This window comes from Dermatophagoides pteronyssinus, unplaced genomic scaffold (genome assembly GCF_027571235.1).
Source record: "Dermatophagoides pteronyssinus isolate colony J.1.1.1.1 unplaced genomic scaffold, Derpt_VIB-CSIC_2022.12 sq0028, whole genome shotgun sequence".
In the NCBI taxonomy this organism is placed as follows: Eukaryota; Metazoa; Arthropoda; class Arachnida; order Sarcoptiformes; family Pyroglyphidae; genus Dermatophagoides; species Dermatophagoides pteronyssinus.
In genome coordinates, this window is record NW_027461552.1 from 262232 (window position 1) to 279156 (window position 16925).

The 16925-nt window shown below is 27.9% G+C and overlaps 4 protein-coding genes across 4 annotated transcripts; 3 read left to right on the plus strand and 1 right to left on the minus strand.

Annotated features, from left to right (window-relative positions):
* The first annotated feature begins 634 nt into the window (after positions 1-634).
* On the plus strand, positions 635-10009 carry LOC113791951 (guanylate cyclase soluble subunit beta-1-like). The gene is given in 12 exon segments (XM_027341803.2): positions 635-655; positions 1243-1356; positions 1503-1576; positions 2474-2574; positions 2738-3009; positions 7392-7649; positions 8184-8371; positions 8552-8818; positions 8906-9131; positions 9133-9144; positions 9228-9368; positions 9533-10009. Coding segments are annotated over 11 exon segments (1830 nt in total). The 5' UTR covers positions 635-655; positions 1243-1353; the 3' UTR covers positions 9821-10009.
* Positions 10010-10023: 14 nt separating this feature from the next.
* On the plus strand, positions 10024-10962 carry LOC113791848 (uncharacterized). The gene is made up of 3 exons (XM_027341683.2): positions 10024-10151; positions 10217-10454; positions 10660-10962. The coding sequence occupies exons 1-3, from the start codon at positions 10127-10129 to the stop codon at positions 10718-10720; spliced, it is 324 nt and encodes a 107-aa protein (XP_027197484.2). The 5' UTR covers positions 10024-10126; the 3' UTR covers positions 10721-10962.
* A 1280-nt stretch (positions 10963-12242) lies between these two features.
* Positions 12243-14285, plus strand: LOC113792025 (uncharacterized). Its single transcript, XM_027341891.2, is given in 3 exon segments — positions 12243-12924; positions 12926-13264; positions 13324-14285. Coding segments are annotated over 3 exon segments (1668 nt in total). The 5' UTR covers positions 12243-12411; the 3' UTR covers positions 14140-14285.
* LOC113792028 (uncharacterized) lies at positions 14121-16891 on the minus strand. The gene is given in 7 exon segments (XM_027341894.2): positions 14121-14618; positions 14696-14777; positions 15088-15129; positions 15215-15259; positions 15261-15802; positions 15877-16124; positions 16207-16891. Coding segments are annotated over 7 exon segments (1314 nt in total). The 5' UTR covers positions 16221-16891; the 3' UTR covers positions 14121-14277.
* Between the last annotated feature and the right edge of the window lie 34 nt (positions 16892-16925).

Consider the following 16925-nt stretch of genomic DNA (forward strand, 5'->3'; position numbering starts at 1 on the left):
TATCAACAACATCATTCATACAATACATTGTGGTTGGTTAAGTTTTCAAGTTGAGATACAGATATGATTTTACATTTTGGAATGCTTTGATCAAGTCAAGTGTTAATTTGAGAATTCTTTTCTCTTATTGTTTGTTATTGAAATTTTGAAATAATGATTATGTTGGAAATGAAGAAAAAATCTTGAATCGTTTGAATGCCATCTGGCCACTATATGTATATGGAGAAAAGCAATTTTTGTTTAACGATCACTTTTTGTTTTTGTGCACAATCTTTTATCGGAAATCCAAAAAAAATGGCCACATTATATGATCGGTTGGTTTGAAAATTAATCGTAAACGATCGATTTTCCTTTTCAAATGATGATATTTGATTGAGAGAATTAATAATTTCTCCTTTGGTTAAGTACCATTCACCAATATTGATTGGTTTCAATTATCAATTCAATTTCATTCATTAGGAATGAATTAAATAAATTTCTTTTTCTTGATCATAAAAAACTTTTGATTTGATTTTAGTCCCAAAATTATCGATCTTTGGGGATTTTTTTTTCATTTCATTATACAAATAGTAGCTAATTGAATCTTATGAACGAATTCGAACATTTTTCAAAACAATCAAACACACACACACATTCACTGACAAAGGATCAATAGGTAATCAATCAATCAATGAATATTTGTTTGTATAAAGTGAATTCCCGTTGCTTTTATTTTCTAGTTGATTAAATTGTTTAAAAATAAAATATTTACAACATTTTAGTTACCGTAATTCTTGTTCTATTTATCGATTGTTTTCTTCATTTGAATTTGATTTCTTGGAGAATGAATAAAAATCACTTTATTATTACATGTCAATCAATAAGTTTGATATTCAGCTTTTTTTGCTTTCTCTCTTCCTTCTCATTGAAAAAGTCAAAAAGAAATAGAAAGAAAAATCACTTTTGAAGCATTGATCACTTCATCAATTTGATTGTTTCCATTCCTGAATTCTGTTTTTTTTCGGTTATCATCATTATTATTGTTCCGACAGGCATTATTTTCAATGTGTTTTATTTTTCAATTTTCTTTTTTTTTCATTTTCTTGTTCAAATTGAAAATTTCCTTCTTTTTTTTGTTTTCGTCTATTGATTTATTTTGAAATTTTAGCAGAACGACTAAAATAGGCAAACATTTCAAGCTTAATAAGATTTTTTTTCCTATTTTTTCATCATTATTCCCCTTCTCTTTACCGCAAAAAAAAGGAGAACTTCGTTTGTTCAAATTGGTTATTGTAACGGAAATATTGGAAAAGTTTCTATCATTATCATCAACAACAACAACAATAAAAACACGGTAATAATCAAAACCAGAAAATGGTAAGCATTTTTCATAGTTTCAAGTTTGATATAATACAAAAAAAAACGAAATTGACTGCTACCAAAATTGACACGAAATTGAATTTAATTGAATTTCGTTTTTTTTTGTTTTATTTTATTCTTCTTGCACAAACATTCATAACCAGTATGGATTCGTGAATCATGCTTTGGAACTTTTGGTCATACAAAATTTTGGCGAACCAATATGGGAAAAAATCAAGTAAATGATTTTGATTTTAATAATGATTTTGGCCTTTCATTTTTTTTTGTTTTGGTTCATTTTGCAATTTTAAAATTAAATCATTGCATCAATCATGTATAGTATACACTCCCTAAATGATAATTACATTTTTTGTTTTTCATTCGATAATAATTTGAAATAAAATGGAACAAAAAAAGAAATTGGTTTTATTTATGAACAAAACCACTCTTTATTTCCACTGGGCTTTATTTTTTTCGCACAAATTCACTTTAATGAGTTGATTTCAATGTCTTTTTCTCAGGAATATTTTTCCATACGAATGCAAAAAAAAAAATGAAATGATTTAAACCACAAATCACACACCGTTAAAGGCAATTATGAGACATTATTTTATTTTCACAGCGTTTTTTATGCAGGTTCCAATTTTACAATTTCATTTTTTTTTTCTCTTATTTTTTTCCGCTTTACACACAGCCACCATTGTTTTTTCTTTGATTTGACTCTCCACCATTCTTTCTTCGAAATCGTTATATTATAATTTTAATACCTTTGATTGTATACGTAAATTCTGTCATGAATCTTAAGCATTTTTTTCTGGGTGGTAGAATAATTTTAATTTTTAAACAAAAATTTATGCTCAAAATACTATCGTAAAAAACATATTCAGAAAAAATGCTTTAAAAAACTTAAAATTCATTCAATAAATGATGATTGTTGATTTTTTTTTTGAAAGTTCATTCAAGCAAAATGAGAGGGTAATAAGAAAATAAAACTTTCTGAGTAAAATTGGTTAATAATAATTTTAATAATCGAAAGCAAACAAAAATATTTTTTACATTAATTTTGATCATTTCGGAATTTCATAATATTCATTATTTCATTTATTATTGTTGTATTATTAAAATTCATCAACAGGAGAGAAGCTGATATTGAAATGGATGGATCATTTCTTGTTCGTATTGTTTATGATGATGAAATGACCTATCAAATAGTGATGGCTGCCGAACGTGTCCTAAGTATGATTAAAAATTTCTATTTCTAATATTTTCATTTATTCATTTGATTTGTATTATCAAAAACAATTGGATTGTAATTTGCACCAATTGTTTATCCATTTGGGGTTAAAAAAACATTCATCTTTGCTTTGTGTTCAACATGAAATATTAAAACAAAATGAAGAAATCCCGGCAAATGAAATTCTTGAAATGTTTGGCCGATCATTTTTTGATTTTTGTCAAGACTCTGGCTATGATACCATATTACAAGTATTAGGTGCTACAACAAAAGATTTTTTACAAAATTTGGATGCATTGCATGATCATTTGGCTACGATATATCCGGGAATGAAAGCACCATCATTTCGTTGTTCAGAACGTATTGATGGATCATTAATATTGCACTATTATTCGGAACGTGAAGGACTGGAACATATCGTTATCGGTATTGTAAAAGTAAGTTATATATTCTTTATTTGATGTTTTATCGATATTTAACAAAAGACAGGCCATATGACTAAATGAGGATTGATCGACCAAAAAAAGAAAAAAAAATGGTCAATTGATCTTCATTCGTTTATTATATTCATATTTTTGATTAAAATTATTCTTTAGTTGATTGTATTCGGTGTTGCGTGTATAAAAATTATTTCAAATCCATCATGATAGCGATTATCGATGAGAATTTTTGTTTTGTTTTGTATTGTTTTCCTTCTCGTTCGTTCGTGATGGTGATGCTGAAAATGATTGACGAGCATTTGATGTTGGTTAGTTGATGTGAACCATTATCGGTCATTATTATTATTATTATAGCATATGAAACATTGTCAATTCTATTCGATTATTATATTGAAAATATTGTGAATTATAAAGATTAGGAAATGTTTCATACCCACACAATGATAATGACATAGGATTCTACAGAACAAACAAAAAAATTTAAACTTCTATTTATTTTATTTTTTGTCGGACAAAAGATATAAAAGAAAAAATATCTACAATTTGATCTTTGTTGAATCAGATTCTTTAACATTTTTTTTTAAACAGTCAAAACATCTTTCATCAAATTACATTTCATTTGCTTGAATCATTTTCATTATTTTTTTCATTTGTTTGTTGCCGATTGAATTTCTCCGCGAATAGAGAATCTGATAACAAATACTGACAGATAGAGAAAGATAGGGAAAATAGAAAGCAAAAAACAAATTTGAAATTTACTTAGTTTTTTCGATTCTGATAAAAAATCGAATAAAAAATTTATAGAAAGATTGAAACAATAATGTTGTTGTTGTTGTTGATGATAAACAATTTAATAAACGTCTATGAGATGTTTATCTTTTACGATTTACAAAATTACGTAGACAGTAATTTATTTTATAATGTTGAAACAACTTAATAACAACAAAGATAACAAAACTGGAATGACGACCTCATGATATTCATTCTGTTTCTGTAGAATTTCAGAATTTTTATCATCAATTCCATTGTAACACAAACGAAGAAAAAATGGTCACAACATCATTATCATTGTCATTATCAAAGTGTCATAAAATACGATAAAAACCAAACGGAACTCAAACTTTGTCACCAACATTTTATGATGATAAAAGTGTATGTGTGTGTATGTATCAAGATGAAAACTTACATCCAAAAGAAAAATAGAATTTATTGCTTTTAGAAATTTGAAAAAAAACTTAAATTAAATCAAATACGGATTGTGAATTACTTTCATGAATCATCCAAATCATTAGTCAATGGATATTGTTTATGATGATGATCAAAATGTTATATACAAACAAACATTTACAATTCATAATATATTCCTTTCTTTTTTTCCTGAATTCTTATTAATGTTTATAAAATTAATTTTTTTTTGCAACAACAAAAAATTCTAAAGAATTCAATCAAAAACATTGTTATCATCCATGGAAAAATAATAATGATGATGATAATAACAATAAAAAATTGTTGCTCGATATATGTACACAGGAGAAAAAAATTAATAGCTATTCTTATTGATTAAAATGTTTGGTCGAATGATGATGAAGATGATCGATTTGGTTTGACATTTTTTTTTTCATCATCATCATCATTATGATTCAATTTTCTTCAATGTCTCAATCATTATCATTATTTATAATGTTACTTTATTCTTTGTTTTTCTCGTCATTTTTTCATGGTTTCGTTTTTGTTTTTGTACATAATTTTTTTTTCTCTTTGCTTGTTTATTAATAATAATAATATCGATTAATTAATAACCCCACAAAAGAAAATTGAAAAAAAACAGAGGAATACAAACAAGCCATGTTATGATGATGGTAGAATAATTATGTATTAAAAATAGAAGAAAAAGAATATAGGCTGTCACACAGACAAACAATTAATGAGATCATGAATCATCTGTTTGTGTAATAAAATTCATTATGATTATAATTACACACATTTATTAATGATAATAATAATTTTTTTTTCATTAACAAACATCTTATTTGTTAATTTTATTGTTAAATTAATGTTTTGATGAATTATCAACAAAATAATCATTTTGATGATGATGATGATGCGATCTGACAATGTCATTTTGATGCATTTATAGTTGACAATATTTTGTCAGCATCAGAATTCGTTGAATAAATTCATTCATTTATTTATTCATTCATTCATTCATTCATTTTTTCTTATTATATTATTTCGATAATTTTACTTCACAAATAAATAAGATGAGAAATTGGCATTTTTTTCTCGTTGTATATTTATGGTCTATTAATGAAATCGGATACAATTTCATGAAGTTCATTTATTAAATATATATTCACTCTCTATTGTGTTTGTGGCTGGTTTTTTTATATTTCCTATTGTAGTTCAAGAATACAAAAAAATGGATGGAGAATATATTAAGAATAATATCTATACTAAAACCAGGATGATTATGATGATGATAATGATTATTCGAGCGAAAAATTGCTTGATGATTGTGAGATCTTCATTTTTGCTGCTTCTGATGATCCTTTTTACAAAACAAAAACAAAAATTTCATTCGAATATAATTCACCATTTCGACTCGATTTTTTTTTACTTATTTGAAACTCGAATAGGAAATAGAATTTACGAAACATTTATTTTACATAGATGTTCTTTTTACGTGGAAATTTTCCTCAACAATTCTGTTGTTGTTGTTTGCCAAAAAATGAATTTGGTTTCCTGTCTTCAAGTTTTGTTTGTTTGGTGAGTTGGTGGATTGGCGGGGAAGGGACCATGGTGATATGATTTTTCCCTCTCTCTCTCTACAAACGATGATGATGATTGTTGTTATTATGATTACTTTATTATATTTGTGTTATGTATACACACACATTGCCAGAATTTCATTGGGCAATCATTTTGATCACCTGCAATTGGCAGCTCAATCAGGCAGATTTTTTTTTATCTTTTGCTTCATCAATTGATGATGATGATGATGGTCAAACAATTTTGAAGCCAAACATAATACACACAAGCAAAATAACAAAAATATAGCGATTTATTTTGTTAATATCAATATAATATTAGATTGATGATTGTGTTTGGTTGTTCATGTTGAAGACTGAAATATATTTTTTTTTGTTCCCGTTCCATTATTCTGAACAACAAAATTGAAATTGAAAAAAATAAATAGAAAAGGTAGAAAATAATAATTTTCCCTGGCTTTTTTGCCTTGAATGTCGGTGAAAGAATTTTTTTTACTTTACTTTTGCTGAAAGACCAAAATGACAAAATCAATAATGTTCACACAATGTTTGTCCATCGTTTTCGATAAACTTTATCATCATGAATTCAGTAAGGCAGTAATATGATTTTTTTATATTTTGATGGAAGAATCTGTGATAACAACAACAACAAAACGATAACGAAACATATAGAAACCGATTTATTTTATTAGTTCAGAAAAAAGTAAACATGAACATAAATTTTGTTGTTGTTGTTGTTGTTGTTGTCATGTTTTCACATCTCGAATTAAATTGATTTTGTTTCTTCATTATTACATTTTGGACAATTCCATGTTCAAAAAGGATGATGGTCATCATCATCATCATAATAATCGATATGACAAATAATATACGTAGACAAAAATGATGATCAAAAAATACAATCATAATCATAACGCTATATACCAACATTGTATTAATATCAATGTTTATAGATAAAATTTCTGACAAAAAAAAAATTTAAACTTTGAAATTCGTTTCAGAATTCATTTCCATTATGTAAACAAAACATTCCATGTAATAATAACTATTTTATGGTTGGTTCATGTTTTAATCGAAAGATATTAGATCGATAATAATGATGATGATAATTTTAATCGTTGCCATTAGTTGAACAGAAAATATTCTACAAATAAAAAAAGTTTTAAAATATTGTCCAAAATTAATGGTTATAATTTTACATTTTATATGAATGATGCTCCAAAAAAAAAGTGTCAACATGGAAATGATGTAAATAAATTTTTTTCCATGTGAAATTCTTTCCTTTTTTTCCATTATTAGCCAAAAAAAATGCGAATTATTTTGATGAATATAAAGTGATTTTATTCTTATTGCAATACGGTATACACAATATGATGTCTGTTTGTACATCATAATCTAATCGGTTTTGTGTTGAAAATTCACTTATATACTACCACATACAGGGTGCAATTTAAATAATGGATTGTTGTTGAATAAATGGAAAAAAAAAGAATAAGAAAATATTGTGCTTATGATGTAATAATGTAATGTGATACACAAATGATTGTTAAAGTCACAAGTTTTACTCATTTCTTTTTTTTTCAATTCTTTTTAACAACAAAAAAAATATAGGCTGTTGCAAACAAACTACATGGACAAGATGTTGAAGTAAATATCATCAAACGTAAAGGTGATGATTGTGATCATGTACAATTTGAGATTATCGAAAAAGTTAAAGCAAAACCCGTATCCAATCAAATTGGAATGGGCAACATGGATCAGATTAATATCAATCAATTTATGTCGTTTGAGAACAAAATTTCACCGCTTACATTTTGTAAAGCATTTCCTTTTCATCTTGTATTCGATAAGAACATGATTCTTCGTCAGGTTTGTTTATAATGATAATAATAAATTATTCTTGAATTAATTGAATACGAATTTCCGAAACCTAGTTTAACAAAACACCATTAAGGCTATAACATCATGTTTTTTTTTGTTGATCATATTAAAAGCAATAGTTTTAGTTTGTTTTATCGATTTCGGCCTCTACCAACAGTGAAAAAAATGACCATTATCCTTAGTTTTTTTTTGGTGTTGGCCTTAATGATTATGATTTTATTACTAGTTTTTTGCTTGTTGTTTTTTTTCTTATTATGATTGTTTCGGGGAAAAATCCGGGGCCAAAATTAAAATAATAATAAATATAAACAAAGAGCGATAGACAGAGAAAAACCTTGACCAAAAAAAAGTTACCAGCATATCTTTTTTTTTAATTTGGGAAAAATTAGGCATTTCTATTCCATACCATGCATGCATGCAAAATATACCATTCTGATTATCATTCCCTTTATCATTTCTCTTTTTTTTCTCTCTCTCTCACTAAATTGTCGATTCTTGTTACAAACACACACATAAACTTAGGCTGGAATTTCAATGGCTCGTGTACTTCCTGCATTCACTGAAAATGAATGTAACATTACACAAGTAATGGATATGATTCGACCTCATATGGAATTTACATTTAACAATATATTGGCTCATATTAATACTGTATTTGTATTGCGTACAAAATTTGGTAACTATAATGAAAATGGCAAAGAATTTACAAGGTTCGTAAATATATATTGTCAATAGTCTATTGAATTGGATAGAATGACCAATGATGATGATATCGATCATGTTCGTTCAACAATAAGCTTGTTATTATTGTTTAAGCTTTTTTTGTTGTTTGATACTAATCGAACAATAATATCATTTATATCTGATTATTTTGTCTCTTCTTTCTATAGAATGCGTCTTAAAGGACAAATGATTTATGTTCCAGAAACAGATCTTGTTCTGTTTCTTTGTTCACCAAGCGTATTGAATTTGGATGATCTTAATCGTCGTGGATTGTATCTAAGCGATATTCCATTACATGATGCAACGAGAGATTTAATATTGTTATCTGAACAATTTGAAGCAGAATATAAGCTGACTAAAAATCTGGAAATATTAACAGATAAATTACAACAAACATATCGAGAATTAGAAGATGAAAAACGTAAAACCGATAGGTTTGTGTTGCCACCTGAAATAATTTTATTCTTATCAAATCTTTTTTTATGTGGATAATTTAACAATATTTTCTTCACTTTAAATAGACTTCTTTATTCGGTGTTACCACCATCGGTTGCAAACGAGCTTCGACATCAACGACCTGTACCAGCTAAAAAATATGAATGCGTTACCTTATTGTTTAGCGGTATAGTAGGCTTCAATGATTATTGTGCAAAAAATGCTGATTCAAAAGGAGCAATGAAAATTGTAAAATTATTGAATAATCTTTACACGACTTTTGATGTGTTGACCGATCCGAAAAAGAATCCTGGATGTTTATAAGGTTCAATTTTTTTTGAAAATCATCTTTCAAAATATTTTAACTAAATCGAAAAAATTCAATTTATTCCATGATTTTTACATTAGGTTGAAACGGTGGGCGACAAATATATGGCCGTTTCAGGATTGCCTGAACCATGTGAATCACATGCTAGATGTATAGCAAGATTAGCATTAGATATAATGGATCTTTCTAAACGAGTCAAAAATGCTGACCTAGATGGAATTGTAATTATATCTATTGTGGCTCATTTGAATTATTTTCATTTCCATAACAAGCATTTATATTTTTTTCTCCCTTTTTCAAACTATAATTTAATGATGTTTTTTTTTCTCTCCTTTGGTTTATGCACTCAATTAATTTATTCAATTTTTTTTGCTTTGATATATAGCAATTAACTATTGGAATTCATTCGGGAGAAGTAGTCACCGGAGTGATTGGTAAACGAATGCCTCGTTATTGTCTGTTTGGAAATACGGTCAATCTTACTAGTCGTACGGAAACAACTGGTGCACCCGGAATGATCAATGTTACAGAAAATGCTTATAATTGTCTAATGGAGAATAAAAATCATGATTCGGATTTTAAATTTACCTATCGTGGTCCAGTATTGATGAAAGGAAGAGCCGAACCAATGAAAACATGGTTTTTGACTCGTCGTACCGAAGAAATTGAATAAATTTTTACACATAGAAATGTTTTTTTTAGAAAAAAATGTTTTTGTTTTCACTGCACTATTGAAAAAACTGATTCTTATTAAATATCGATACCAAATAGTTTTGAAATTTTTTTCTTTTTAATTAAATTAAACAAATAATATTCAGTTTTACTTCATTATATAATTAAAAACCATTTTCATCTCCGTTAATTTTATTATATTATTTTCTACAATATAACAATCAAAATAAATTTGTTGATTGGCTAAAAGTATTCATTGCAATACTTTTGTTTAAAAAAAAGCTGACCATAATAGTTTTATCAAAGAATGTCAAATTTTCAATGGCAACAAAGTAAGTATAAATCTATTATTTGATCAAGTTAATTCGTTTATTCATTTCATATTTGAAAAAAAAAGTTTTCGGAAAAGTTTCGATGGGATTATGTAAATCGATACAAAAAAAGCCGGATTTTTTCTACACAGGCGAATATAAATTGATATATAATGATTGTCTTCAAGACATTCATAATGAAACAATAACCGATTCTCTAATGAAAATCTATTGCTGTAAAGATGATTTAACTGATGAAAAGAATGATGTTTATATATATCATGAATATTGTTGTACCTGGTCCAATCTAATGAATCAGTACAAGTAAGCAGTTGTTTACAAGGAACGCTTTGTCCAAATTTTCTTGATTAAAATCTGAATTTGTCCGATGAATCAGACAATAAAAGCATCAGTTAGAATCCAATCATTTCGAATGAAACATGACATTTCAATTAGAATTTATAGTAAAGAAAAAATACTTTTATGTTTGAATCATCAATTTTTTTTTCTTATTTCATTTTTTATTTAGGAATTCTTTGTTGTTTTTAACACTGTTAATTTTGGGAAATACTCTCATTTTAGCCTGGTAGCATTATTTCGAATTGTTATTTAATTTGGGTTTCTATCAAACAATCGGAAGACGATGTTTATAATGGCTTTAATCGAAAAGCATTTAGATCAAAGCCACGATTTCCTTCATTCGGCAACATAACTGAAATATTACGTAGCAAAAATCCTATGGTACGATTAAAATTGGAATTTGATGTCGATAATATAGAAACGACAATTGATTGGAAACTAGCGAATGATCGTTTTACACCAATGCAAAATTCATGTGTATCTTCAATCACAAAATCTGAATTGAGTGACTAAAAATAATAAAGAAAAAAATTGATATTATTCATAAATCCATTCATGATCATAACTTAATGTCAATAAATAAATGTTTTTTTTAATGTATAGTGGGCAGCTCTGGAATTCTTTGATAATTAGCAGTATTTGTTAATTGAAACCCAAGCGAAAAAAAAACAATTTGAATCATTGACAAAAACATATTCGATAACGAATTGAGGATTAATTTTCATCATTTTTATCAGTGAATAAACAAAACTAAAACAATGCCAATGTATTAATAGAACCGAAACAAAAACAAAAATGTTAATGACAATCAAACTAGATAGATTGTTAATCATAATGATCGTTATAATTAGTAAGTCAACCAAAAAATTGAAATTTTTTTTTAAAAAGATTGATTGAATTATTAAATTTCTTTTTTTTCGGTTGATAATGAACATGATTATGATGATGGACAGAACATTTCACAATATCATACTGAATCTCAATATCCAATATTTTTTTTAATACAGAAAAAATTCCATCAATTTGGATCATCATGGGTTTTCTTTTGATTTAATGATGATGATGATAAACGATGACCGATGATTTTTCATTCTTTTGATAGAAAATATTAAATTTCAATGAATTTTTCATTTTTAAAAAAGAAAAAAATCCATTCAACTGAAGAATTCTGCAATTTGATTTCATTTTCCAACAAATATTAGTTTATTTGATGAAGAAAAAATGTCAGGGAATTTCTCAATTTTTTTTATGGAATTTAAAATTTTCATGATTCACTTCGGTTATTGATGATGGTTGTGAAAAAAATTGCGGTATATAGCAATTTTAAAAGGGGAAAAAATTGTCAAAAATTTGTCATCCATGAATAAACAGGAAAAAAATGACAAGTATTATCAAACTAAAAATTATTGAAAAAATTGACAGTTTATTTTGTTCAATAAACATCGATAACATTTGCTTTAAATTCCAAACAAATCTAACAGAAACAAAATGGATAAAACTGATTTTTTTTTTAAATGACAATCATTGTTTGGAAAATACAGAATCGAAATCCGTTTATTTGTTTTTTTTTTGATGATCATCATTTATGTAATATGTATTCAATTAAAATTAAATCTGTTTGTTTTTTCATCATCATCATTATAATTAATCCCATATTCGTTTAGGAAACTAATTCAAAATTCAATATTGGGATACAATTTATTCTGCTATGTCAGCCCCATCTATGTTTCAAAATTAGAATGATTGATAAAATTCCAATGTGACCGTTATGAGGAGAATTCTGAAGAAATAATTTTTTGATAATCATTATTCTAAAAATAATTTATGTTTGTTGATTTTGTTCGGGGAAAAAGTGTTGCTCATATTTCTTTATTCATTTAATAAAAATAAAAACGCATTTCGAAAATGATATTTCTTGATCATGAATAAAACGACGATTAATAGTCTCAACGATGATTGTTTACGAAAAATATTCGATTATTTACCAATATCTAAACTCTTAGAATTGGAATCGATTTCACTGAGATGGAAACGTATAATTGAATATCGTAATGAACGACAAATATCACTAAAATTGTTTCGTAGTCGAAATGAAATTGCTGAATATGAACAGAATAGCCATATTTACTATCAATTAAAAGCCTGTTTATATTTTCATCAAACCAATGATTTCATCCTAACAACTCATTTAAATTATCTTTCTTGTCAATTAATACTGTCAAAATATCCTAATCTTAGAATGCTGATGATATCTGGTTGTCAATGGGATCCAAAGGATTTGATCATGTTGCTTATAGAATTGAAACATCTCGAATGTTTAGCATTGGTTATTTGTGGATCTCCTTCAAATGATGATTACATCACATCCATAGTCAAAACCATCAAGATTTGTAAATCATTAGATGTTTTACCAAAATTAAAACATTTTGCCATCAAGTTTGGCTGATAATACAATTTCCAATCCATTCAATATTGGTTTCATGCTACGTGTTTATGAATTACATCTTCATAATGTCACTATTGATTATAATCTTTATTATTTTGATAAAATATTAGATAGCTGCAAAAATAGTCAACTACAGCTTAAAAATTTAACAATTAACAATGGAAAAAGTGTTTCAGCTATGAATGTAAATGTATGCAAAAAATTATCCTCATCACTTGAACAGATTACCGTCAATTATGAAGATGAAAGTTTATTTCCCAGTCAATTCCAACTACTATGTAATCACTTTAACCTGTTGAATTTTCTGGACATTCATCTCAAATTTAGTGTAAGTGCTCTAAAGATTGGTGCTTTTAACAATAATGATAAATGAATGTTTCTTTACAGATAGAATTGAAATTTCTACATTTGTCTCTAAGTAAATTGCCACTTTTGAAAGAATTTCGCTTACGATCGGATGATAATAATTCCATCTCAAATGATGAACAATATCAGGATACGGATGAAATTTTGCGACCTCTCCATTCAATCGAATCGATATGTTTTGATGTGGATTTTGAGACATCAATATTCGCGCTATTACCTCAGATTTTTCCTTTGGTTAAATTTCTAACCATTAATACATCCAGGTTGTGTTGTACATGCCCAATCGAACCTGAAAATCCAAACTTACCGCCAATCGCAGAACGAAATCTTGTGATCGATTCAGGTAATGCACAACAGCCAGTTCAGGCTAATGATGATAATAGAAATCAGAATCAAAACCCTGTACCACAACAAGAAGAAGAACATCAAGAGCAACAAGGAATGAGTAGAAAAATTACAGACGATGACATTGAATTCGAAATTGACAATTGCATTCATTGTACGAAACGAATGACTATAATTATGAATAATTGGTCACTAATGGAAAAATTGGCTATCACTGGAAGTCGTTGTAAAGAAGAAAGCCTGATTGAATTGAAATCAATGCCCAGATTACGTTCATTATCGGTTGCTAATTGTACAGAAATTCATCTTAGAACGTTACTTAGCGTTTGCTATGAAATAGCCAAAAATCGTCCATCTATTTCATTCATTTTAAAATTGAATGAAAAAACATTCAAAAAAATAATCAAACTCCCTCTAAAGCCGATCAATTTATTCATTTTCAATGTTAGCCCTATTCTGGAGCCGGAATCAGAATATCCTATGTTATGGTGATTGTTATGTTTGATAATTGTCATTATTAATTACAAATGTTAAGTTTTTTAATTATTTATAATTGTTGTATTGAACGAAAAAGGAAAAATCAATTTTATTATTTCCCAAATCTAAATTTTGACAATAAATTATAATTATTTATTTTATTTGTTGATCATCAACATTGTATTGATCTATTAATGATGAAGCCGTATTAGTTTGAGATGATTTTCGAATATGCTGTTGCTGACTTAGTAGATATGATGAGATCGGATTTGATACAGCAGCGGCCACTTGTTTTAATCCATCGTGATTACTATTGTTTTGTTTACTATTGATTGTTAAATTCTTTGATATGGATTCCAAATCAGCGCTGGTTGAATGATTAACATATGATATAAGGGTATTATTTTCTGGTATGAAAACATCATGCATATAATCATGTTCACAATCAGTTTCATCTTCTCCATTTTGACAATCTTCGGATCCATCACAGCGCCCTAAAAAATTTTCAATTGAAAAAAATGTTTCGTTTAAAAAATGTGTTGTCGTATAAATTTTTTAAACACAAAATTACAATTTGGTGGTATACATCGTTGAGTTTGTGAACAACGAAACCAATCTTCAGGACACGGAGTCTTGGCACACTTTTCGATATCCTATGAAACAAACACATACACATAAAAATTGCATTATTATTCAATTATGAAACAAATAAGCAATTCAATTGATTTGAACAATATGAACCGATTCGGTCGAAATAAAAAAAATGTCATTAATTGTGTTTATATTTAAAAAAAAGTTTGCAAATGATGAATGAATAGCAAATATAACTAACTATTCCAGTTATTTTTTTTCATCCATTCATATAGAAATAAATACCTGTTGCATGATGTTTTTTTTGACAATAGTTATTGTTTGACAAAATTCAATATTACATCATTTGCCATCAATTATATTTAAACTTACCTCATCGGATTTGTCACCACAATCATCGGCTCCATCACAAAGCTAAATAAATGTAGAAATTGAAATGTAATGAAACAATGAATTGGTTTATATTTGGCAATAATAGTGATTTTTAAAACAGTCTTACCCAATGTGGATGGGCACATATATTCGTCTCTTCACAACTGAAAAAAATCATTTGGACAGGTAACGTTTCGTGGACAAGGATCTGGATGTCTTTCATCCGAAGCAAGACCATCTTTACAATCGATTACCCCGTTACATACGTTGTTCATCGATATACATCGATTATCTGCACAACGAAACCAATCCTCGGGACATTTGAAATTTTTACAATTTTCTTCATTTTCATCCGAGTTATCACCACAATCATTCTCGCCATCACACATCCAATTTGGTAGAGCACAGACATTAGTGTTAGTACATTTGAATGATGATGATGGACAAGTAACATTAGCTGGACATGGATTTGGATGAAGTTCATCCGATGCTAGACCATCTTTACAATCAATACTGCCATCACAAACTTCACTCATGTCCAAACATTGGCTATGATTGGCGCAAGAAAATGTCCCTTTTGGACATGGTTCATACACACAATTGAATTCATCCGAACGATCACGACATTGTGGATGCCGATCACAACGACTTGCTTTTGGTACGCAACGGCCGCTATTACATTTGAATTCAGTAGTTGCATTACATTGCATTTGTGCTGTAATTATTTCAATTCGAGGATGTAATTGACAAATTTTTTCATCTTTAAATAATAGTATAAATTAATCTTACCACAATAATTTGGATCTTCATCTGAATTATCACCACAATCATTTTCGCCATCACAAAGATGACTTTCAGGCAGACAATTGTTATTCTGACATAGAAAATATAGTGGCATTACACATTCGACAACATGATAGGATTCCTCTTGACCGAACAACTCTTCTGCCGAAGGTATGTCATCAATCGAACTGCCGGTACAATGTAACATTAATGGCCATAGTAAGGATGACCATAATAACAATAGACGTAGTGTCCTGAAAAAGCGTGAAAATAAAGAAAATGAAAGTGGAAATTCGTCATGGCATAATTAAAATTTATGAATAAAAAGATTATTACCAAGAAATTTCCATTTTTGTTGTTGTTGTTGTTGTTGTCTCAAACTATCGATGCCGAACGTGTCACGTGTCGATCAATTACTGTGCCACCAACAGCAAATAAAACGATCGTAGTTCATCAAACAATAAATGCTTCACTACTAAGGATGTTGAAATATATGACAGCTCCAATAATAATGATAACAATAGAAAATGTTAAATTTTTGGTCAGTACAGATCGAAATAAGATAATACAATATGTAGCTTGCAGCTGCTGGCCAAAGAAGAAAAATTTGATCGAACGTCGACAATTCGGTCGTGTTTGCTACAAAAAATTTTTGGCTTTCGATTTCCTTCTTGTTTGGTCGAATGTGAAAACCATACACACTTGTATGATGTACTCGATGATGTTCGGTTAGAATATGGAGCCACTTGATTGAAAGATTGTTTTTTCTTTCTCTGTTAATTTTGTTCGTCTTTTCTTCATGATTCCTGGCCGATCCTAATAAGGATCTGTTTTTTCTCTTTTACTGAACATTTTAGACTCTTTTTTTTTTGCTCTCGATTTCGTTGTCTCATGACGAAAAATCAGACAATTATTTCATAGCGAACCAAAACTTTCTCTTTTTTTTGTACCAATCTCATTTGACTTAGTTTTATTACCAAAAAAAATTGGTCTTCAACTCTTTTTCAGAGCGAATCATTTGTGTGTAATAAAAAAATATTTTTTTTTCTATTTTA

What these genes read in the sequence shown, in the direction of transcription:
- LOC113791848 (XM_027341683.2), top strand. Translation starts at nt 10,127, where the DNA reads ATGTCAAATTTTCAATGGCAACAAA. An exon ending in AAATTTTCAATGGCAACAAA is followed by an intron (nt 10,152 to 10,216) that starts GTAAGTATAAAT and finishes TGAAAAAAAAAG; the next exon opens with TTTTCGGAAAAGTTTCGATG. An exon ending in AATCTAATGAATCAGTACAA is followed by an intron (nt 10,455 to 10,659) that starts GTAAGCAGTTGT and finishes TTTTTTATTTAG; the next exon opens with GAATTCTTTGTTGTTTTTAA.